This window comes from Rana temporaria, chromosome 5 (genome assembly GCF_905171775.1).
Source record: "Rana temporaria chromosome 5, aRanTem1.1, whole genome shotgun sequence".
In the NCBI taxonomy this organism is placed as follows: domain Eukaryota; kingdom Metazoa; phylum Chordata; class Amphibia; order Anura; family Ranidae; genus Rana; species Rana temporaria.
Window position 1 is genome coordinate 270,294,999 of NC_053493.1, and position 24,288 is coordinate 270,319,286.

Consider the following 24,288-nt stretch of genomic DNA (forward strand, 5'->3'; position numbering starts at 1 on the left):
TTCACAAACAAATTTCTATCCTGCATTTTATTCAGTTCCATATCACAGAGAATAGTCTAAACTAAGACATCCATTAAGTTCAAGCCAGCAAGATAGAGTAGAAATATGAAATCTTCGTTTCAAGGCCCACAGGATTCAAGCAGGTATTTACCTTGCGTAGTGTTGTAGTACAAAAATATTTATCTCTTTCACCACACTACAGGCATTAGCCCAACTCTGAATTCATAATGGGTATATCTGACATTATCACTGAGCAGTCCTTTTATGTACAACATTTAACAATCCCTGCTTAAATAATAGACATCCTTCATTAAGCAGACTTTACATTACCCCCAATTCATCAGAAGAAAAAATAAAGAACAACAACACTCTGGAGCTAAAGAACAACTATAACTGGCCACAGATTTACCCTTCCAGACTCTATTTACAGTTTAATGACTAAGAAAGATAGATTAGATAACACTTCTGTGTGTGCAAAAATCTAATTTAATCCTATTGAGTGCAAATTGTATTTTTGTCATGATTTTATGATTTTGTTTTTCTTCTAGAATTATAGTAAATAGTGCGGAATGTATTTCTGAAATTTGAAGGCAACTAATGTTTTAGGTAAAAAAAAAATTATTGGAGCTTGCTTTGTTTTATCTATACATAATTTATTTAGTAGAAAATAAAATGTCTATTACTTTAACTCCAGGAGGCTATTTTGACCAAAGGAGTAAGTTTTACTTCATTGCAATTACCGTGCTTTAAAAATTCTGTTAAGTACAGGATAATTTTCTTTTTTTCCTGTTTTTTGCTTTGTGCCTGCACATCATTGAATGTTCCAGATTCAATAGACCAAAGTAACAATGACTCCTTTGCTAAATTACCCCTGTAGTGTTTGATGCCCCCCTCCATAGAGTTTTGTTTAATACATATAAATGAGGTAGCACTTACAACATTTTCTGTTCTCATTTCTACCATGCGGTAATGTAAAACCTTTTTGAGGTTACTCCATAAGATAATGTAAAAATATTATAGTATGAACAATTAATGTTAAATATAAAGAGGCTGCATTTGCTAACATTGACTATTCAAGAGCTACTTCTGTTAACAATATATAAGGCAAAACAGACACAAATACTCAAAATGCTTTTAAAATTGATTTTCAAGTATGCTTCAATGTCTGTTTTCAGTCTTGGTATCACAGAAATTGAAGCACGTGGGATTTAAACCTTAGCTTAGACATTTTTAGACTGCTAAATCATTGGTAAGTCAAAAACCGCTGTTCCCTCGTTGCTTATTTTTTTCGGGAACCATTTAACTTCTTCTAAAATGCTCTGTTATATGGGCAAAACCAGAATGTACTTTGCAACATAAACTGACAATGGAAATAACAATGGGGAAACTATAACACTTTTTAAAATAGTTTTATGTAATTTACTTCATTTGCCTTTTACCAAATTAACTAATTTTAAATAGTTTACATATGTATTCTTTTAAATTCTAGACAAACTTGTACAAAATTCTAAAAGTGCAGTCATATAAATTAAGAGTTTGCAAGCACATTATACAAACATTACCCTTTATTGTACAGTGAAATTAACACGGAGATTTTTTTATTCACAGTTTCCTATGGTGTGAATACTTTAGAGTGAAAAAAGTTTTTAAGTGGATTTTCAACCATTGAACTATTTCTCCACACAACATTTTCTCATTTATATTGAACAACTGTCCACATAGCAGCTACAAATATTTAAATAAAAGGATTTGTTACAGATACTCGCACAGGTAAAGCATGCTATCTTCCCAAATAAAATGTCACAATGTTGTCTGCATTGGAATAAACATCACTGGCTTATAGCAAACTTGCTAATAAAAAGGGCACAGACTTGAATGTACCTTGCTGTACAAAATTTAATTGAAGGTTGGGCTTGTTTCCTCTTGAGTACCCGCATAATGTTATTATAAATACTACCCACAAGGATACTGTAATAAACCACAGTATTCGGACATACTAAATTGAACATTTAGTAATTAATTAGAATCTTTACAAATAAATTTCAAGTTTATTTCTAATCTGAACAAAACTGGCAATTTTTTTGGAGTCATTTTTAAAGGAGTTGAATCTTTTTTTTATGTAAGGAAAACATAATTGTGTAGCCTAAACCAGCCTGTTACTCAACAAATTCAGTAACGTTAAATGGGGATTAAAGTCCATTCCAGTCATTTAAAAGGTAAAAGAAAGTACCATGCACAGTCCTGCAAAGACATCTCTTCTGCAACCTCAAGGTAATGCATTTTTTGGGAAGGGGACAGTATGTTTTGAAATAGGACACTGTGATAAATGTTCAAAAATCTGTACATTAAATAGTACAATTGACAAGTGGCTTAAGTCTTCCTTTTTAACTCTCCTTTGCAAGAGCATTCAGTTTATGCCAATTTCCTTGTTCTCCTCAATAAACCTTGTGAATGGTCGATTTACAATCGAGTCAGTGCCCACTTTGTCCATACTAATGAGAGGAGGGCTGCTGCCAGTACGTGCTCGGTCCATTCCACTAGACAGGTTGCCTAATGGTGGGATTGCAGTTCCACCCAAGCTGACTGGGAGCTGGGGAATTCCTCCGTTCTGTATGACAGAAATCTCATTGTTTTTCATAGCCAGCCCATTTGTGATAGCAGCAGCATATTGGTTCCAAAAGCTAGGGTCAACATTCATCGCTCGAGCTGCCAAATCCTTTTGAAACATCTCGGAAAACTTCAGTGCATCTCCACCTAACAAAGCCATCGGATTTTCTACTGAAAGTCTACGGCCACGCCGTGCAGGGGCATTATTCCACATGTGAGTCCCCATATGGACCTATATAAGTTAAAAAGAAAGGAAGAAAAAAAAATGAATTAAGTATATTCAGCATAGCACTTACTATATAATATGATATGATCACAAGGGCAATAGACGTGTATTAAACAATCAAATATATACAGCAGAATGCAGCAAGGTTTTGTTTAGATAATTCCAAAACTAATGCCTAAATGTACAGCCCTAAAATCTTCCAATTGTTGATATCCTTTAGTGGGAGTGGTTTGAATAAATAAGTACCCTACTACACAGATATACATGCCAGTATCATCATGCAGATTTGGTGTAATCCGCAAGATAATATTGCTGTTTGGAAAATGTAGTTTATCGTCGTCTTACCCATTATTCAGATTTTGTTTTCATACTGTTCATTTCATATGGAACATTATTCTGGATTACAAAAATAGGGCTGGCAATTGTTCTAAAATATGTATGTGAGGCCTACAATTACAACTTGCAGGTGCACAAAATAATAAATCCAAGCATTATTACATGTCTGTCTACACTGCAGAACTTCCTTTCTACACATACATATTGCAAAATGAGAGAACATACAGTAGCAGGCAGCACAAACAAAGAACATTTATGTAAAAAAATATATTTTCACTCTTCTAAACATTCTGAAAAAGAGCGCAAGACATGCCATGGCTTGTTCAATATCCAGATGGCCGAGGAATCGTGCCTTGTACCTAGAGGGAGTTGGCAGTGGTGATGAACTCTGTGTATCTAAATCCCATAAATATTTCATTCACCGACAGTAAAAATAATAATTTAGCATAAACACATAAACAAGTTTATTCTAAATCGACTTCCTTCTAAAGGTCTCTACTTGGAAAGCCCTTCTTAATGGAAAAATTATATTGTATAATGTTATAATAATTCAAAATATACAAAAGTTATAAAGGCCTATGCAAAAACATCTATTTATCTATCTATCTATCTATCTATCTATCTATCTATCTATCTATCTATCTATCTATCGATCTATCTACATATATATATATATATATATATATATATATATATATATATATATAGATAGATAGATAGATAGATAGATAGATAGATAGATAGATAGATAGGCCAAATAAAATAAATAGAGCTATTTTTTTTTAATTTTAACAAAAATAACTGCGAAATTTTAAGTTTGTAAGCTCATTTTTAAAAGTCTCTTTTAAGCTAAATATCCATTAGAAAAACGGTAATGGGTTCAGTCAATTAGGTGCTCATAGTATGCTAAGATTCTAAACTCAAGGGGAGATTACGTTTGCCAACTATTTCTAATGGAAGGGTCTCCAAGCTACATAACGATATAGCTAGTTTCTAAAAAAAAATTGAGACACACAGTATAGCGTATTGGGTCTGCTTAGACAATTATACGTTGTAGATGTTGTACTCTTATGAATGGAAAGTTCAATCTTTTAAACAATGGTAATCAGTTAGAGAAGACAATCCTAAATATTGTTGCTGTAAAAGAATATAATATTGTTATCTAAGCTTTGTATATATATAAAAAAAAACATATTAGTGTTAGACATGCAAATTCAATATTTCATAGCCAAGGTAAGAAAGAAAATGTTTTAGTTTTCATGAATTATATGGCTAAGGCAAATGTAGCAATACAAGTATTAATATAAAAATTAGGGCAAGCAAAAAAGGTTTAATAGCAAATTTCATGCAGCTGGTATTATTGTAAACATCCTTTTAATTATATTGAAACAAATGGTTTGCTAAGTTAAATTAATTAAAAACCTTGAAAAAAAATCCTTCTTACCCTGTAAGGGCACAGATGTAAATGCTACAAACACTAGCTAATTTCACACATATACAAAAAGGCAATGGCATAAATGATGCTGTAATTCAATTACATATTTACAATATGGAATTTGCATGTATTAAATGTCTCTTTATGGTGTTTAGCAGTATATTACAAACATTAAGTTTTATGCCATTGTCATAAAGAAACTTGCAAATAATAGAACTGACCTTTAACTATTTTCCCTACTTTTTCTGCAATTTATAAATTTATAGCGTGCAAATGTATTTAAAGGGATCTAGTACACTGAACAGGGCTAATTTACTATGGAAATTAAGAATCTTGACACAATAAATGGTGTTCATATTTGCTTCAAGTATCCAGTCATGTGAAAATAAAATACCCTTTAACTTTGAATATCCAGACATGATTGGATATCTAAAGTGAATACTTTCACAATTTATTGTGTGAAGATTCCTAACTTCTTTAGTAAATCAGCCTCATGAATTTGAAAATGCAGCTGCATATGGTTTACAGACTATAGTAATAATAATAATTTAAGAGCTCATCTGCAGCATGTGCCTACAGTATTCTCATACATTTAAAGCATTTGGGGCACAACTAAGCTTTTTTTTCTTGGCAGCTTTCAAAATGTTATGTCATCTGCATTATGAAATGGAAAAAACATTTGCAATTATGCAAATGCTGGCACATACTCAATTTAACTGAGCTTACATTTTTCCCCCAAATTCTTATGGTTTCTTTTGTATGACTAGAGAGATGTCACCTTACCTTAAGATTCCCTTTTGTGGTAAATGCTCTACCACAGATTGTGCAACCAAATGGCTTTTCACCAGTATGAGTACGTTCGTGTATCTGTAGTGCACTTGCTGAAGAGAAGGTCTTCCCACAGTTGTGACAGTTGTGCTGCTTGGGCGTTCGTCGTGGTGGGGGTGCCAGCATAGGAGTGATGCCTGGACTCATCGCTGTCTGTGGTGCAGCAGGAACCTGGATTCCGGCTGGAAGGTGGGAACCTTCACCCAGTGAGATCGGCTTGGTGTGACCATTCACTTCCATTTTGATCATGGCAGGCGCTGTGCTGGTGACCAGGCTAGTAGTGGTTTGGCTGGGACCTAGAGTAAAGTTGGGTTCAAATAACTGAGATGGGAGCTCTTTCAATTTGTGTGTCAGTAAGTGTTGTTTTAAATTACCCATAGTGGAACACCCACGACTGCAGACTGTACATATATATGGTCGTTCTTTAGTATGGCTGCGGTAGTGAATTTCCAATGCACTTTTGCAAGCAAAAGGCTTGCCACAGATATTACAAACAGTACTTTTAAACTTACCACGTTCTCTGCTCAGGAACAGCAGGCTAAAAGGAGCCTCTTCTTTGATGATTGGTCTTCCGGGATTCGTAGATGTCAGATCCAGTGCACGTTCAATTTCAGAAGCAGGTATAGGACTGTCAGGCTTTTCTGTTTTAAGTTGTAATTCTGGAGGCTCTTCATGATTCACTGCATGTGGAGACTTTGATCTTATGCTTTCACTATGACTATGTGCAGGTGACAAAACCTGCATTGATGAAGAGGATTCAGACATTGCTGGACTGCCTACACTCTGGCTCTCCAGGTCACCCGCTGCTGATGAAGAATCATTGCTTAAATGATCATATTCGCCAGATCCATTTTCTAAACTTTTTAAACCAATAAACTGCTGAGCAGTCATGACAGAGTCCATCATTTTCATCTGATTTTCTAAAGCAGCAATACTTGAGATGACAGTGGGGGGTGAGGCTGGTGATGATTCAGAGAATGGCATTAGTGGTTTTGATGAATCAATTGGTATATCTTTTAGGTCTAGTTCATCTTCCATAGAATTATCATCAAAGTCCTCATCATAATTGCTCATTGTTTCAAGATTCTTTTCATCATAAGAAAGCTCAGAGTCCATTTCATCTTGGAAGCCCTCTGGTAATGGAGTGTTTGGAATCTGTCCACCCATATGCATACGGATATGTTGCTGCAAAACAACAGCATTCGTAAACTTTTTCTGACAAATGGGACATGAATGCTGAACTCTTAGTGGTGGCTTTGACCTATGAACACCAAAATGGGTTTTTAGATTGCCTTTAGTAGTAAATGCACGTCCACAAATTTTGCATTTAAATGGTCTTTCCCCAGTATGTGTTCTGTAATGCATCTTAAGAGCACTCTGACAGCTAAGGACTCTGTGACAAATTACACACTGGTTTGGGTCTGTCATCTTTTTATCAATGTTCTCAACTAGCTGTTGCAGTTTTGATGTTTCAGATGTTTGCATAGACTCCAGAAGCCCACCAAATGGAAATTTTGCCGTGAATTGATCAGACATTGCTGGAAGCACAGGGTTGGGGAGACTGGTAGAAGTACTGGTATCTGTAAGAGTTGGGATTGGGATAGATGTAGTGACAGGAGAGGGTACTTGTCCGATAACAGGCTGCTCAACTGTTCTTGCAGCAATAGGGGGTAAAACAACAAGTTCAGTTTTTGTAACAGCAGTAGTTACTGTCTGAGATGACTGTAGAGATTCAGAAGATGTAACCATGCAGGGCTCAGGATGATTTATATTTGGTGACAAGGAGTTGCATTCACTAGAAGTGGGAGATGGCCTTTGGGGCGATCTATTCAGTGGAGTGATGCTTGGTGAATCAAGATAGCTGTTAACACCTGGGATTGTGGGAGGAAGCTGCAACCCAATTGATGTTGGTATTGTGGGTAATACAGGTTTACTATCTAACCATGTTGTGACTGGTTTTTCAGGAGGAAGAGACATTCCATACGGTATTCCAGAACTAGTTGGGACATTGTCAAGGTATTCTGGAACAGGGTATGGATTCATTTGAATATGGGGGTATTTTTCTTTATGTCTTTGAAAATGAACTTTTAAATTTCCTTTTGTGGAAAAGCGGTTTCCACATATATTACATTTAAATGGCCTTTCACCTGTATGAGAGCGCAGGTGAATTTGTAAAGCACTATCACTTCCGAAGACCTTGGCACAAAACCGACATTTATGTTTAAAAAAAGGGTCTTCAGAGGTTGATTTTGTCTCAAATACTGATACGTTTGGTGGCTTTCCCTTACGATGTTTCATGAGAGCAGAAAGGGGGTCTAAAGCATTAGCTGTTGCAGCTATGCTTGCAAGTGGATTGGGGAAAATCACACTATTTGAGGAGCTCTGAGGTAGAAGTGGGCTTGGCAAACTTGAAGGTGAGGTTAGGATGCTTCCATGTCCAATAGATGGAGGAGTTGAGGAGCTTTGTGAATGAGATGAGCAAGTTGTAGCATTGGGAACAGGGGTAGGGGTTACAGATGTTGCTTTAGCATTAATTGATAAAGATGTGCTTGATTCAGTAGGTGTACAAGAGACAGAACATGGTATATTTGGGGTACTTGCTCCAGAGGCAGGCTGTGATGTATGTTGTGGGTTCTCAAATGACGGTGCTTGATTGCTAGGTACTGATCCTGGAAGTGTGGGTGGGACTACAGGTGTTAACTGTAGGGTTGTATGTGTGGTAAAACTCTGCAGCTGATTGGGTGCTGGAATTGGAGGATTTTGTGCTGGAACTGAAGAGGTCAATGGAGGACGCAGGCTCTGACGATTCATAAGTGCCACCTGACTGCGTATTTGTTCAATGAGTTGCAGCTGGTGAATCTGTTGCTGTTGTAGTGCCATTAGTTGTTCTAGAATCATTGGAATAGCCATAGCTGTAGCTGCAGTGGCAACACTTGTACCACCTACACACCGTGCATTCTGTGAAAACTGTGCAACTGCAACTTTTGTACTTTGCAGAGTCTCTAATGTAACGTTAGTGTTTGGCATATTGTAATTTGTCATGGAAGCTGGATCAGTTATCTGAGGTAGAGGAGTAGCATTGTTTGAGGCTTCTTGACTTGGAAAGTTCTTTTCTTCTGGGGTTTCAACCTCCATAGGTTCCTCTTCCTTTTCTGTTTCTTTTAAATCACAAGTGTCATTATTTTCTACCTGAACTGTTTCATCTGCAACCTCGCTCTCTGCGTGATCACTTTGAGAGCTTGCAGGAGAGGGCTCAGGAAATTCTTCTGAAGCTGTTGCTGCTATATCATCATTTACAATTAACACAAGAGGGTTTTTAGTGCAGTTCTTCTTGTGCTCTAAAAAGTCAGACCATTTGAAGAATTCAGCACAACATTTTTCACAAACGTTGGTCTCTTCGCTTCCACTTCGACTTTCATTCCCGCTATCACCATCATCTGGTCCTTCCCCGGGTACTGCTAAAAGTAAATGAAAAGATTGTGTAAGCTATTAAGCTGAAAGATAAACCACTCTACATCTGAAAATTTTGCACAAGTAAAATCAATATTTTTTATTTTGTACAAATTACCCCACTTCAACAATTTTCAAGCCCGGTGTTAGAGTCCCCATACCTAACTAATAATTTTCTTTGCACAATCCATCAAATTATGAAGCTCTATCAATTGTGGATACTGCTTCTTAATGAAATTCCATAGAAGGCATTGATTTCCAATATTTTCATACACAGCAACCTTGTCTGTTGGGTACAAATCAAGCTTTTGATGGGCTCATTAGGATTCCCCTTTAGCATCAAGCTTCCTAATTTCCAGAAAAATTAGAGATGCCTTTGCCAGTTCAGTTAACATTGCTAAACTAATCTGTAACCTTTCAAACCTGAAGCAGTACCTGACAACACAAACTGAACTTGTGTTACTCAAATGTGGTCTCTGACTACACAGATGTATTTTCTTTATACTACATTGAAACACCTCAGATTCTAACTAATTATATGTAACTACTGCATCGATAGCAATATATTTTACAGTTAGGTACCATGAATGCTGAAATAAAATTGCAACACAACTCAAGTCCAAGAACTGGCTGGAAATAATCCCTTCCCTACCTACTGGTTAAATGGGCCACGTGTTAAGATCAATTGTATTCTTCCGTAGTTAATGTAACAACACCATAAGGTCTTAATGACAAAGCCTTTGCCCTAAAATTGGTACTTTGAAAGACATTTTACTAAATGTATGTAAAGTTCTAGGTAAGTATTGTTGTTCCACAACAAGAAAACAAGACAGTTTACTGCTTGTCCTCTTCAAAAATAATTGACGCTGCCAAATGCCATATTTCGTTACCAGAAAAGTAAAATTACATGTTATTGCAACCAAGCACCGAGTTCACAGATTTGTGAACAAACTAAGAATTACATATTTTAAATACATTTCTGCTGACATGTTTAAACATAAGTATGCTCTAGTCAGACACACGTTTTGTACCTATTTTCATCTATTCTTATAGAAAGGCTCTGTAAATTATATGCTTGTGCCATTGTAGAAAACCCACTAATTGGTTACACATGTTTAATTACTGTTGTAGGCAGTCACTTCCTCTGACTTGCGTTACCCTCTTGTGCTGAATAACAAGCATGTTTAATGAACAGAATTCTAATTCACACCTGATCAAATAAATAGCTGTGCTGGAATGAGAAATGAACATATAAAAAAAACATTTCTACTATTTTTAAAAGCCGCTCAGTAGGAAAGCATACATATTTCTCAGTAAGTTCAATTTGTTTGTCTGGATAATACAGACAAATAGGATTTTTTTTGTCTGACAAAATAAAGGACAGCAGCAACAGACAGTTCATGGAACAGAAAGGTATGGAGGAATCAACGTTTTTCACACACTGTATCATACAGTATGGAAAAACATGTTATATTATTTTTAATACGCTGATATTATATGAATCACAATCTAGGAAAACATTTTTTTATTTGAATTTAAATTTGGGGATTTTATATGAAAAGGTTCAATTATTATGCTACACTCGGCATACGTAGAAAAAATTGAAAAGTCTGTTTTTGAGTTAAAATTATTAATTTTAAAACACAACCAAAATGCCTGGTCATTATACCAGTTTCATGTTAATACTATAGTGGCATATGTAAAATAATACGTAGGTGAATACCAAATAAATAAAAAAATAATGATTTTAATGTTGACACACAAAAATAGATTTTAAATACATGCAAGAGACATATGACATATATACTATATACTAAATAAAATTCTGTAACATCCAAATACACCCTTAAAATTGCAAATGAATTTATAATTAACCACAGCATGCAAAATATGAAAGAAAGATCTAATTGAAAATGATATTTTGTAATAAAATAAAATTGAAAAATGACAAAATGCTTATTGTAAAGACAAAGGAATAAAACAAATTTACTGCAAGAATTTCCACTGTAAACCCTAGGCAGGTTCCTTTCAGATCTGCTTATGAAGTTACATTGTGTGTAACCCTGTGAGCAGCTGGGCTGCATTTTTTTAAATCAAACACACTATCATGTTCAGAATTGGTCACTCAGAATTGCCTTTTTTTACAGCAGTTTAGAAATACAAGAGGCATGTTTTTCTTCAAGTGGTTTCCTGTGGTATTGGATGAATTAACACTGCCGGACTTGTTTTGATTTTTAATGTATTCTTGTGAAACAGTAGTGTGCCGATTTACATCTCTGTACATGCACATGAAATCCACAGCAGTGTACATCAAATGCATGTAGATGCCAACTTTACAAAGCTGTAACCCCAAAAATATTTTATGAGATGCATATCTATAAAAAAAAAAAATATTAATTATTAAATATGAGACAGTGTTTTTATAATTTAAAAAATTTAAATGCAAACAATATTTTTTATATTTTTGCGTGATTTGCAAACCTGTTTAAGGAACATTACCATGTACACAGAGACTCTTTTGTATAACAAAAATAGAAAATAAAATATATTTTTTTACCAAGCACACACCAATAGTTTTACTGAATAGACATGAAATCTTGCAAAGAACTTTAACTATGCTTTTAATTTACAGCTTTAGGAAAGGAACATTGCGCAGCCAATACAGGTATTAAGATCAGCTGTTCTTCCCATTAAGTTAAGTAAAATTTGAGTAAGTGAGAAGTGTCATAGACACTAAAGAACACTATGTTTAGCAGACCTGTTTAATATTTAATTGCTGCTGCTGGTCTTAATGGGCTTGCTAAATAAAAGCTGATATAGCAATATCTTATTTGAGCAGCAGGTATAGTACAGTGAAAGTATTTTTGTGCTTTGTGCACGCACTAAAGAAGAAAAAGGAAGCCATTTGGTAGTTGAGAGATCATTGCACTAACAAACAGTACAGGCCTCTCTAGTGTGGTCTAGAAAAGAAGAAAAGGCCACATACTAAAATTTCTCCTAGCCAAGGAAAATGTTTACTTGGTGCTGAATTAGTAAATATATTTACAATTCACTCCAGAGGGCAGATAAACTATTTCATGTTGACAGTTTTAACTCTTTAATGACAATGAGCAACAGACTGAATTTTACTGTCTTTATTTGATTGTCTCCACCGATTGTAAGCTGTTAAGACTAACGCAGAGTGACTTGCTGAGAATGTTAACAATTCTGTATATTTTCAATATTGAAAAATACAAAGTTTTTTACTAAAAATAAAATGTTATTAAAAAAAATCTTAAAGAGCCTATTAAAAATGTTCAAATTATTGCCAAAATATTAGTAACGTAACCTGCTGTATATTTTCTTTTATTTTTTTCATCAGTTATAAATTTCTATAGTTAAAAAGCATCTACAAGATGTAGCATAAACCATCAAGTACAGCTCAATCGAGGGTACGATGTTAACATTTTTACATAAACTCTGGGACATTATCTTAAGGATGGAAAATTACATTAGGTAACTGCTAATGGTATTGTTTTATATGTTTGTTTTCTATGATATTTACATTGCACTTTGCTTTGTTTTACCAATTACAAAGTCAAATTTCCCATAGCAATACTTGGGCACAATTGTACATCTAGGCCCCCCAAAAAATAACTGTTTATTCAATGAACTTCTATTTGTATTGGATTCAGTAAAGTAGATATTGCTTCTGCTCTTCTGCGATAACCCAAATGAATATAATAATTAGTGTTTGCAATATAACATGCTGATCTACACAAATCTGTCATATAAAAGAAAGCTCATGGTATTGTAGAGCAGCGTGAGAAACTGCAGAAATTACATTTACTTTTAAATTAATCTTGCCAGGGTTAAGTAATCAGCTGTGGAAAAGCAGTAGTTTAGATACCTTGTAACTAAATGGCTGACATATATACAGAAAGCAGCAAAGACTGAGATCTCCTTGCAAATTTCTTTGCCCGGGCACTGCAGGTTATTATTCAAAATGGCTGCATTTAAAGTGAATTCTTTAGTACATTGTAACATTAATCTACACACTGACAGACTCGGTGGAAACATGTTACTTTATGTAATTAGAGAATTGCTGCATGTCAAAAGTGCTCTTTTGTTTGCAACAGATTGCCTTTAAACAAAAAAAATGTATACTTTGAAACAAATGTAAGCATGGCAGCCAACTTTTCTTCATGCAGATGCAATAGTAATAGAGTCTACATACCACAGATAATAGAAACAGATCTGACATACCATAGATCTAACCTAATAGCAAGAACATGGAAGTCTATAGGTCTAACTATACCCAACAGATCCTACTGAGGAGGCCACATTATCACATTAGTATTATGAGACTTTGCAAAGCTCAAATCAAATATGGGCATTAAATCAATCAGGAATAAGACGGTGTTTACACCTAGCACTCATTTTCTGCTATACTTGAAAAATACATACACAAGATTTTTAGTTGTTAATATGTTTCCCGGAGGATCCGCAGAAGAACATGTCAGATGTATGCGATATGACTTTGTTTCCTGAACTGGAAGTTTCTGAATTCTAGAAAACCGAGGGCATTTTGTTTTCTTGCAAATTAATTCTTTTTAACTCTTTATGATGACTGTGATTCCCATAAAAGAAGATGAATTATCACATACAGAGCCCAAGCTGTGAAACAGGAGGAGACAAATAGAGACCCCTACTGTGTTCAACAATGTAGATGAAATTCCAGACTCAATAGAAATTTTTGCCCTCTTTCAAAGACCACAATGGCTGTCAACATGACAGTGAACAGTGGAGGGCACTATTGCTATGCACAATGTTATAGACCTAGCATATTTAGATTAATCTATTCAGTGGCCTAAATCTCAGAATTTGTTAAGTAACAACCACCTGTGGCATAGTCACCAACTGTCTTCTATTTTTTTTCCAACATTTGCAGTTTGTACTCATGAAAGCCATCCATTAGCTATTTAAACACTATGAAAACAGAACTACATTTAGGAAGCCATTATCATATTTCCAGATTACAATAGAAACATATTAAACTATTTAAGAATTCTTTAGTATCTAGTTGTGTGTTCATTTCTCTGGATATTCATTACAGTTTTACCGATAACAAACATGATGATGATGTCATTTTCGAAACATGTTATTTTCTAACAACGGACAGATATTTAAACTAACCAAAATCATTTTTATAAAAGTACTTCTGATTATATTTTAGAAGGCAAATTTATACGCTTGATTGCATTTTGTTTCAATAGCTGGCATAATTTATGAAATAGTTTTATATTTTAAAATAATGAGAGTTTTAACTATAAAATAAATATTTGAATGTTAGCTTATTACTTTTCAAAATACCTTCAGGGTTCACGGTTTATCAGAGTAAGCCCCGAGCTTAATTTAATATGACATTGAGAAATTCTAATCAAATAAACGACATCATGTACGTTGAAGACAAATATCAAATGCATGGCTTGTGGGGTTTAAAATGCAAATCCACGTGATAATTGTTTCAAAATTTTAAACGATATCATTAATCGTATTTTCTAAACCTAGCTTGTGCTGCATGCATCAATTATATGTCAGCATCAGAAGTGTTAATCCAATGGCCTTATCTCAAAAAAGGAGCCTAATATATTATAATCATTATTAGGTATTTATAAACTATAATACACTTAGCACAGCTGTGTATTCACACATAAAAATGGGCACATAGTATTTTAGAAAATGTAGAAGCAAAACATATAATCTCAAAAAACAGCATAAAATAGTATGATAATATTCTTCCTAGGATTAACCTATAAAACAAAAACTTTTTTTTAAATGTTTTTAAATAAAAAATAATAAATACTCTGTGGGCCAAATTTAGTTGTTACTTATAATTGTAAGCAAACCTCAAAAGGGTCTGATTTTCCTATACATGTAATGATGATGTAAGCACACAAATCAAAAGGCACAGAGAGAACATGGTTTCCTCTTTAAACTTCTTTTTTTAAGAAGATCGGCACATGCTAATCTACGTTGCTTGTAGCTAGATCTCTAGGTAACACTCAATTCTAGTGTTATCACAACTGAAGCAACCATGCTGCCAAGGTCAACTGCACAGATGTACTAATTGTATTATGAGCTTGACATCTAGTGGCCACCCCTGGCAGGGCAAAATAGGCAAAGGTTAAATCAGCCAGCCTTGTCAAAGCACTTCTAAACACCCACCCTCAGGGACAAGCCATTGGAAACCTGTTGGCACTTCATGCAGTCCCACCTTTTCAATGTCACCAAACAAAATGAATCTCTAGTGTGTGTTGGGCATTAACACTTGGAAACAAAACACTAATGACAATATTAAAACAGTTTAAACTAGTAAACACATACATTTGAGAAATTATAAGAAAAGTAATCATTTGCAATTTTAAATTATAAATGATAAAGGTAAGTAAAAAGAATAAATTATTTATGTCAACAGTTATGTAATGCAAAATAAATTAGAAAAAATATATATTAATATTTATTTGATAAGGCCTATATCTAACTGTTTAGTATACGTTATTATATTCTGTGTGCAACACATAAATCTTTTAAGTGCATGAGTTCATATTTACTTATTAATACAAAGGAACTTTTGTAAATAATATTTTTGTTAAAGATTTATAAAATCCTACATTAGTACAGTATTTTAGAATATTCTAAAGCTCGTAATATCTCACCCTAATATTCATAATACCATTTTTCAAATATTACAAATTAAACTCTGACTCTTAAAATCTTACTAAATGAAAATAATATTTTTGAGCATACTTCTGGATTATTTAATATCTTTTTTTATTAATTTATTATCCATTTACAGTCCAGTTATTTTTTTTTCTTATTTTAGCAGCATATAGATTTAACTAGCACAGCTGATGTTCAATATCCTTCTGGCCACTTTAAGATCAATAGGAAGACTATGCCAGGATTAGCTCTACATGATGAGGAAACCTGACCCACTTTTACCACATTTCACTCACAATGCATATAAAAATAATCACGTGTTTTACAAATTTTTAATTGTTGATTCTCTGCTTTTCAATTCTGCACTAACCAGTGAAACTGAAACACTGCTCTAAGAACAAACGCCCGATGTAAAAGTTTTTTTTTTCTCTTGTTGCTCAGACTATAGCATCTCATTGTTATTCAGCATTCATCAGAGCCGTCTAAGAATGACAAAAAAAGATGCTTGTCTCTAGCTGTAATGTAAACTAGCTTAAATTCTTCCTCTTCCTGAAGCTGACTGACTCTCTTTACTTGCCGATTGAAACAAATATGTAATGGAAGCTGTTTAAAGAGACACTTACTTTGGTTGTCTATACTTTGCTAAAATTAAAAAAGTATTTTTTTTCCAGGTAGCATTAAAAAAAAGCAAACCATATCTGCAATAATTTCTCATTATTCTTATTATTCCAAAAATCTTGTTCTGCCAACAATCAAGATTGTATTATTTCAATATTTTATTGTTTTATTATAAATGTATAGTGCCACTAAGACTATAATAAAATGTTGTGTTCATTGTAGTGTATAAAAAAATATTCATGTTGTAAATACAGATAAAAAAAATTGTACTACTTGGTTACTATCGGAATATATTAATTTAGCACCTATATATTTAGCATTCATAGCTTAGATTATTCCTGAAAAAAATAGTCATAATTAAATCATGACTAATACATTTTAATTTAAATAAAAATGATATGCGTATGTGTGTGTAATGTGTTAGTGAAAATCATAAGAATAATTTTATTTTTACCACCTATTTTATCATAAAGATATGTAGATGTTTGATCAGAAAGTTAGTTGTTAGTTGCTAATGCTTCTAAAGAACTAATGTATACAGAGTATAACAAAAAAAAAAATACTGTCATGCTTTTTAAATAGTTATTTTAAAACTGTTTTCCAATAAGCTCTTACTACAAGGGCTTCCAAAGTTTAACCAGTCTATACAACTGCGCAGAATATTCCAAATTTCCAGTTCTATCCTGATTTTGTTTAATTGAATTTAGGGATTTAGCTTTTCTTAATGAGATATGGTTTATAAGAGCGTAGTCTGCAGTTTTTTTTTTTTCAGAATTATTTCGTTTCATTTTTCAGACTACTTTTGAAAAGAGATTTTGAGCTATTCAAAGCTCACAATAATCAAGCTTCAAAAAAATTCTCACTGGGATGCAATGTAGCCCTTTTCATGGAAAGGCTGTCTTTCTCATTCTGCAGAAATAAATCCATTCATTTGATCATGTAGTCATTGAGTGCAATACAAAACAAACCAAGTGTAAGAAATGCTTAGTGATGAAGTAAACAGAAAACCATTTCCATGACAAAAAGATCCTTTTGCTCTTAATCTAGCCACCATATGCAAGCGTTTCTTTTTAGCATATCTCCTGCTCTAATCTCTAGTGACACAGCTACACAGATAAGACTCATTCTGACCATAAAAAAAAAAGTTTCCAAGAAGGATACTTTCTTCTACAAATCCAGGAAATTCTTCTGTAGCCTGACAATGACTTGTTCTGTTTGGTGAAATAAAAGAGAGCATCTGGAAACCGCAGCCTCAAAGGATATGCACCAAGGCCTTTTTTTCCCCCATCTCTCCTCTGTTATTAGTGAGGGATGATAGGGCTACTCGGAAGGCAGATGTGTGTGCCCCAAGACTAGCATGCCTAAAATAAATCATGACAGTACATGTTTCTAGAAAGTTAAGGGCACCTTCCATTGGACTGAGAGGTGGAGATATTGTACAATATCACAGTCACCTACATGTTTATTTTTTATTTTATTTTTATAAAGGCCAATTTTTGGCCTAATTGTTGGCAGTCCATAACCAGTAAATAAAAAATCTAAACTAATTCCAGAAAGTCACAGACTTGCCATAGTAATAAATGTTTTCGAGTTAAAATATATGAAAAAAAGCTTATTACGAGGGGTGGACAATAGCTTTGGGTGTAGAGAGGTGGCAATCTATGTGTCAGCTCAATGCCAGTGTGCTGTTGGCAGCAGGTAAAAGGAGAGATGTGTAGGAGCAGCAGTCCATGCAGGACCTCCCTTGTTTCTCTAAGAGATCTGTTAGTCTTACACAATTCCCACCTCCCCCTGTCCCTTCTAACCTTTAACCACACTCAGCTTTCCAAAACAAACCCCCCAAGTAGCCCCAAACAAACATTAGCAGCCCACGAGATCCCCTCACCTTTAGTTGAACCTGGGAGCAGCTCCCCAGCAGAGAGGGCAGTGGCAGGCATTGAAGCTACCTCTTCTTGTGTGTGCACACATGAGAATGCACAGTGTTTCCGGAAAGGCTTTCACAAGCCTCGATCTTTCTCCATCCCCAAAACAAGATCAGCAAAGCCCCCCTCCTCCTCCTCCCTTCTCTATTCCCCTAGTACTTGCAGTTGAAGGACACAGACTGGGATGGATACAAGCTCCCGCTGCTCAGTGCAACTTTTCTGCAGCTAGTCTTTCTTCTCCAGCACGGGGAGGTCAAGAACATACCTAGCTAGTGCACTACCCCCTGCTAGTAACACACCACCTCCACGCAGCCGTCACACCTCCTCGGCAGCCTCTCCGCCGCAGCCGTCCTTACTCTGCTGTGCCCTTTTGTTCTGCTGTGCAGGTGGAAACTACTGCTAAACTTCTCACACATCCAAGAGGGCTGGCTTTCAAAAAGGAATGTCAATATTAGGTCCAGGCTAATTTTATTACAGGTATTTATATAGCGTCGAAAATGTACGCAGTGCTTAACATGTCATACATTCACATCAGTCTCTGCCCTCAAGAAGCTTACCATCTAACGTCCCTATCTCACATGCACTAGGGCCAATTTAGACAGGAGCCAAATAACCCACCAGTATGTCTTTGCAGTGTGGGGGGGGGGGAAGGAGTACTTTGAATAAATCCACGCAAACACAGAGAGAACATGCAAACTTCATGTGGATAATGTCCTGACCGGGATTCAAACCAAAACACACAAGTCTACCTATGAAGCCTCGTACACACGACCGAGGAACTCGAGGGGCGAAACACATCGTTTTCCTCTTTCCTCGTCGAGTTCCTTGTTGGGCTGTCGAGGAACTCGACAAGGCAAGTTTCTCCATTCCCGTCAAGGAAATAGAGAACTTGCTCTCTTTTTGGCTCGTCGAGTTTCTCAACAGTTTCCTAAACGAAACTGTACACACAAACCGGTTTCCTCGGCAAAAAAATATCTCCCAGCAAGTTTCTTGCTGGTTTTTGCTGAGAAACTCGGTCGTGTGTACGAGGCCAAAGTAAACCTCTCCATGGAGGCTGTCATGGACACCCATATTTAAAATGTAAAATGCTAGGTGTACAACCACTGAGGCACTACTTATACTTACAATATTAATATATTGTATTATTTTATTAATACATTTGTAAAAGCAATAAAGCCGGAAAAACACACACACAAATTAGGAGTAAATCTTTCTATGGGGCCTACTATTGACATTCCCTTCTGAGCATTTTAGTTGTATAACCACTAAGCCACTTCTTAGGCTGACCATACATGATACAATTTTCCTGTACAATTTTCCTTTGGATTTACCAAAACCATATACTATGAGGTCAAACCTAAACACTTTCAATTTGTATGCAATTTGTACTCACAATACTGGAATTTGAAAAAACACACACGTCCACCTAGGAATGGCTTAAAGTAAATCTTTCTATAGGGGTTGCCATTGACATTCCCTTCTGAAGATTTTAGTTGTATAACCACTAAGCCACTTCCTATGCTTACAATACTGGAATGTGTAAAACACACATGTACCTAGGAATGACTTAAAGTAAACCTTTCCATGGGGGCTGCCATTGACATCTGTTATTGAAGATACTAGTTGTATAATCACTTAGCCACTTCTTATATTCACTATATGGAAGTTTGAAAAAGAAATAAAGCCTAAAACAAAAACAAAAAAAAGAAGAGAAGTCCCCCCTAAGAGTGATTTAAGGTCAACTTTTCCACGGGGGCTGCAACTGACATTTGTTTTTGAAGATACTATTTGTATAATCACTAAGCCACTTCTTATATTTGCTATATGGAAATATAAAAAAGCAATAAAGCCTAAAAAAAAAAAAAAAAAATTATACCCTAAGAGTGACTTAAAGTAAAGCTTTACGTGGGGGCTGATATTGACATCCTTTCTAAAGATTGTTGTATAATCTTATAAAAAAAAAAAAAAATCCTTAAACTCACAATATTGAAATGTGTAAATGCTTAAAACAAACAAAAAAAATACACACACACACACACACGTCTGCCTAAGAGTGACTAAGGCTGGCCATACATTATACAATGTACTTGCACAATTTTTCTTTAGGTTTACCAAAACCATATAATATGAGGTCAAACCTAAACACTTTCAATGTGTATGCAATCAGGTAGGCCCTTACACAACATAGTTCAAAGTAAATCTAAAGGAAATTGAGTAAGAAAATTGCATAATGTATGGCCAGCCTTTTAGTAAGTCTTTGCATGGGGGCTGCCATTACCATCTCTTTCTGAAGATGCTAGTTGTATAATCACAAAGCCACTACTTATACTCACAATATTGGATTGTGTAAAAGCAATAAAGCCTAAAGAAAAAAAAAATACACAAACACATTTGCCTATGAGTGACTTTAAGTAAATCCTTCCATGGGGGCTGCCATTAACACCCCTTTCTGAAGATGCTAGTTGTAAAATCACGGAGCCACTTCTACTCACAATTTTGGAATGTGTAAAAGCAATAAAGCCTAAAAACACATACAAAACACAAGTCCACCGAATAGTGATTTAAAATAAATGTTTCCAAGGGGGGCTGCCATTGACACCCCTTTCTGAAGATGCTAGTTGTATAATCTCAACGCCACTTCTACTCACAATTTTTGGAATGGGTAAAAGCAATAAAGCCTAAAAACACACATAAACACAAGTCCACCGAATAGTGATTTCAAGTAAATGTTTCCAAGGGGGGCTGCCATTGACACCCCTTTCTGAAGATGTTAGTTGTATAATCACAAAGCCACTTCTACTCACAATTTTGGAATGTGTAAAAGCAATAAAGCCTAAAAAGAAGCATAAATACTAGTTCACCTAAGAGTGATTTAAAACCAACCAAAAAAAAAAAAAAAACACACACAAACACACATCTGCCTGAGAGTGACTTAAAGTAATTCTTTCCATGGAGGCTGCAATTCTGAACAAGCTAGTTGCATAATCACAAAGCCACTTTTATTCTCACAATATTGGAATGTGTAAAAACAATAACTCCTGGAAATCCACCAAAGAGTGACTTCATGTAAACCTTTCCACCTTGACATCCCCTTTCTGAAAATGCTACTTATCTGGCTCATCCAGCTGGGACCTAAAACGGGTGGTGATGTTAGGAAATTCAGACCTATGTGTATGTTGGTTCTTGGGAAGGTGTACAGTGAGAGAGTGGGAAGTGATCTTTGCAGGGAAGTGAGCTTTGCATGGAAGTGAAGTGATCTTTGCAGGTATGTAATATTTGCAGGTAAGTGATCTTTGCAGGGAAGTGATCTTTGCAGGTAAGTGATCTTAGCAGGGAAGTGAGCTTTGCAGGTAAGTAATCTATGCAGGTAAGTGATCTTTGTAGGGAAGTGATCTATGTAGGGAAGTGATCTTTGCAGGGAAGTAATGTTTGTAGGGAAGTGATCTATGTATGGAAGTGATCTTTGCAGGGACGTGAGCTTTGCAGGTAAGTGATATTTGTAGGTAAGTGATCTTTGTAGGGAAGTGAGCTTTGCAGGTAAGTGATCTTTGTAGGGAAGTGATCTTTGCAGAAAGGTGAGCTTTGCAGGTAAGTGATCTTGGTAGGGAAGTGATCTTTGCAGGGAAGTGATCTTTGCAGGAAGGTGAGCTTTGCAGGTAAGTGATCTTTGTAGGGAAGTGATCTTTGTAGGGAAGTGATCTTTGCAGGGAAGTGAGCTTTGTAGGGAAGTGATCTTTGTAGGGAAGTGATCTTTGCAGGGAAGTGAGCTTTGCAGGTAAGTGATCTTTGTAGGGAAGTGATCTTTGCAGGGAAGTGAGCTTTGCAGGTAAGTAATCTTTGTAGGGAAGTGATCTTTGTAGGGAAGTGATCTTTGCAAGGAAGTGATCTTTGCAGGGAAGTGAGCTGCAGGTAAGTGGTCATTGCAGGTAAGTGATCTTTGTAAGTGAGTGATCTTTGCAGGGAAGTGATGCCAGCCTCCATGGGCACGGTGTCCCGGTGACAAGTAGTGGAGGAGTGAGCTCCCCTTACCGTTATTAGGGAGCAGCTCAGTCCCGATCTCCTCGTCAGATTTCAGATGCTGGGGCTTGGCTTGCTTTCGACGAGACATGCTGCTGCTGGGAAGTGGGACTCGTTTCTGCTTTTTTGCAGATACATCAGTGGCAAATAAAAAAAAAAAAAAAAAAATTGTTCACAAATAGTCGAGTTGCAAAATTACGGAAATGAGCTGGTGTCGGTGCGGCGCGGATTGCGCATGTCGGTATATAATTGTGATGGTGAATAATGCATCGCGATTAGCGGCGGGGGTGAGAGGGGATTGGCTCGGGGCCAGCGGACACAGACTGCATATGGAAATGAGGGATGGGCTCAAGCAATTAGCTGCCAAGTGATGAGTCTCCCCCGAAGCGGCAGCGGTAGGCAGGCAGGCAGCAGCACAGCGCAGCGCTCCTCGTCTTCTGGGCGCACACACACGGAGCATCACTTTTTGGGGAAGGTCCTTCTCTCTCTCTCTCTCTCTCTGTGGCTCTTCGGGTTCCTCTCCGCCCCCCACCCCTGCGGGGTTCGTTCTTCTTGTCGGGACTCCTCCACCTGGGAAAGTTGCTGAAACTTCCTCCCCCGCCCCTTCCCTGTCCGCTCACTGCTCTCTCCCCATCTCCGACCTTGGGCTTCCTCTACATTTCACCTCCCGACCCTCTTCCTGGCCATGGAGCCGGCCGGCAGGAGCATCCATCGATCCCTGCAGGAGGAGGAAGGGGGGCAATAGGTATTGCTTTATTTATTGGGGACAATATCGATTGATCTAAAGCGAGTCGGTCCCCTTTTTGGCTGCTTTGGGGTGAGGTGGTTGCCTCTCGAAACTGCTGCACAGTGCTTATCCTCCGGAGTGATGTGAGCCGTGCAGCCGCTGCCTGGACCCTGCGATCGGCTCCCACGTCCTTCTCACCCCCCCCCCAGCAGAGGAGGGGGTGGGTCCTGATGGCTTATGCTGTGGGTGGTGAGCTAGATGGGAGGGGGGGGGGGGATTAAAAAAAAAATAGAAAGAACTTGGAGGATGATCACCCTCCTCTCTCACACGCGCACATCAGGGGCGTATGTTGGCTATTGAGAGTGGGTGTTAGAGGATTTCCCAGCTACTAATATGGAGCATGTGCTGGCAGACACTAGACATCAGGTAGCTGGATCTGACACCCACTTGATGGGCTCATTTGGCAGGGTACCTGAGCCTCCATCCTCACAGGATACAGCTCTACACCATCCTGATTATCTCTATTGGTACAGCGCTGTACTCATTACCAGCACAGCACCCATCCCTCCATGCCACCATCCCATCCCTCCATCCATCCCATCACCTGCTCTATACTACAACTGAAAACTTTGCACTGCTCATCTGTAAAATAAACTCACATCCCACCTCTGATCCTTCTGCCTGTAAAGCCTCCCAAGCAATGGTGGGACTCCTGTTATATCCCTGATCCCTTTCCTGCTCCCCAGCAATGGTGGGACTCCTGTCATATCCCTGATCCCTTTTCTGCTCCCCAGCAATGGTGGGACTCCTGTCATATCCCTGATCCCTTTTCTGCTCCCCAGCAATGGTGGGACTCCTGTTATATCCCTGATCCCTTTCCTGCTCCCTAGCAATGGTGGGACTCTTGTTATATCCCTGATCCCTTTCCTGCTCCCTAGCAATGGTGGGACTCTTGTTATATCCCTGATCCCTTTCCTGCTCCCCAGCAATGGTGGGACTCCTGTCATATCCCTGATCCCTTTCCTGCTCCCCAGCAATGGTGGGACTCCTGTCATATCCCTGATCCCTTTTCTGCTCCCCAGCAATGGTGGGACTCCTGTCATATCCCTGATCCCTTTTCTGCTCCCCAGCAATGGTGGGACTCTTGTTATATCCCTGATCCCTTTCCTGCTCCCCAGCAATGGTGGGACTCTTGTTATATCCCTGATCCCTTTCCTGCTCCCCAGCAATGGTGGGACTCCTGTCATATCTCTGACCCCTTTCCTGCTCCCCAGCAATGGTGAGACTCCTGTCATATCTATGATCCCTTTCCTGCTCCCCAGCAATTGTGGGACTTCTGTCATTATGCTGATCCTTCTCATGCCTGTCAAACCTTCTCTGCAGTGGTGGGGCACCTTTCATATCCCTGATCCCTTCCCTG

The 24,288-nt window shown here is 37.0% G+C and overlaps 1 protein-coding gene across 4 annotated transcripts; it reads right to left on the reverse strand.

Annotated features, from left to right (window-relative positions):
* Positions 1–23,052, reverse strand: SALL3 (spalt like transcription factor 3). Of its 4 annotated transcripts, none has more exons than XM_040353858.1 (4): positions 22,154–23,051; positions 5,945–8,890; positions 5,388–5,728; positions 1–2,839 (listed from the first exon to the last, which is right to left on the reverse strand). In XM_040353858.1, the coding sequence occupies exons 1-4, from the start codon at positions 22,230–22,232 to the stop codon at positions 2,408–2,410; spliced, it is 3,798 nt and encodes a 1,265-aa protein (XP_040209792.1). In that variant the 5' UTR covers positions 22,233–23,051; the 3' UTR covers positions 1–2,407. The 4 variants fall into 4 exon arrangements, with proteins under 4 accessions (XP_040209792.1, XP_040209793.1, XP_040209791.1 ...); XM_040353859.1 differs by lacking the exon at positions 22,154–23,051 and adding an exon at positions 18,088–18,369; XM_040353857.1 differs by having other exon boundaries at positions 5,388–8,890; positions 22,154–23,052.
* Positions 23,053–24,288: the final 1,236 nt, after the last annotated feature.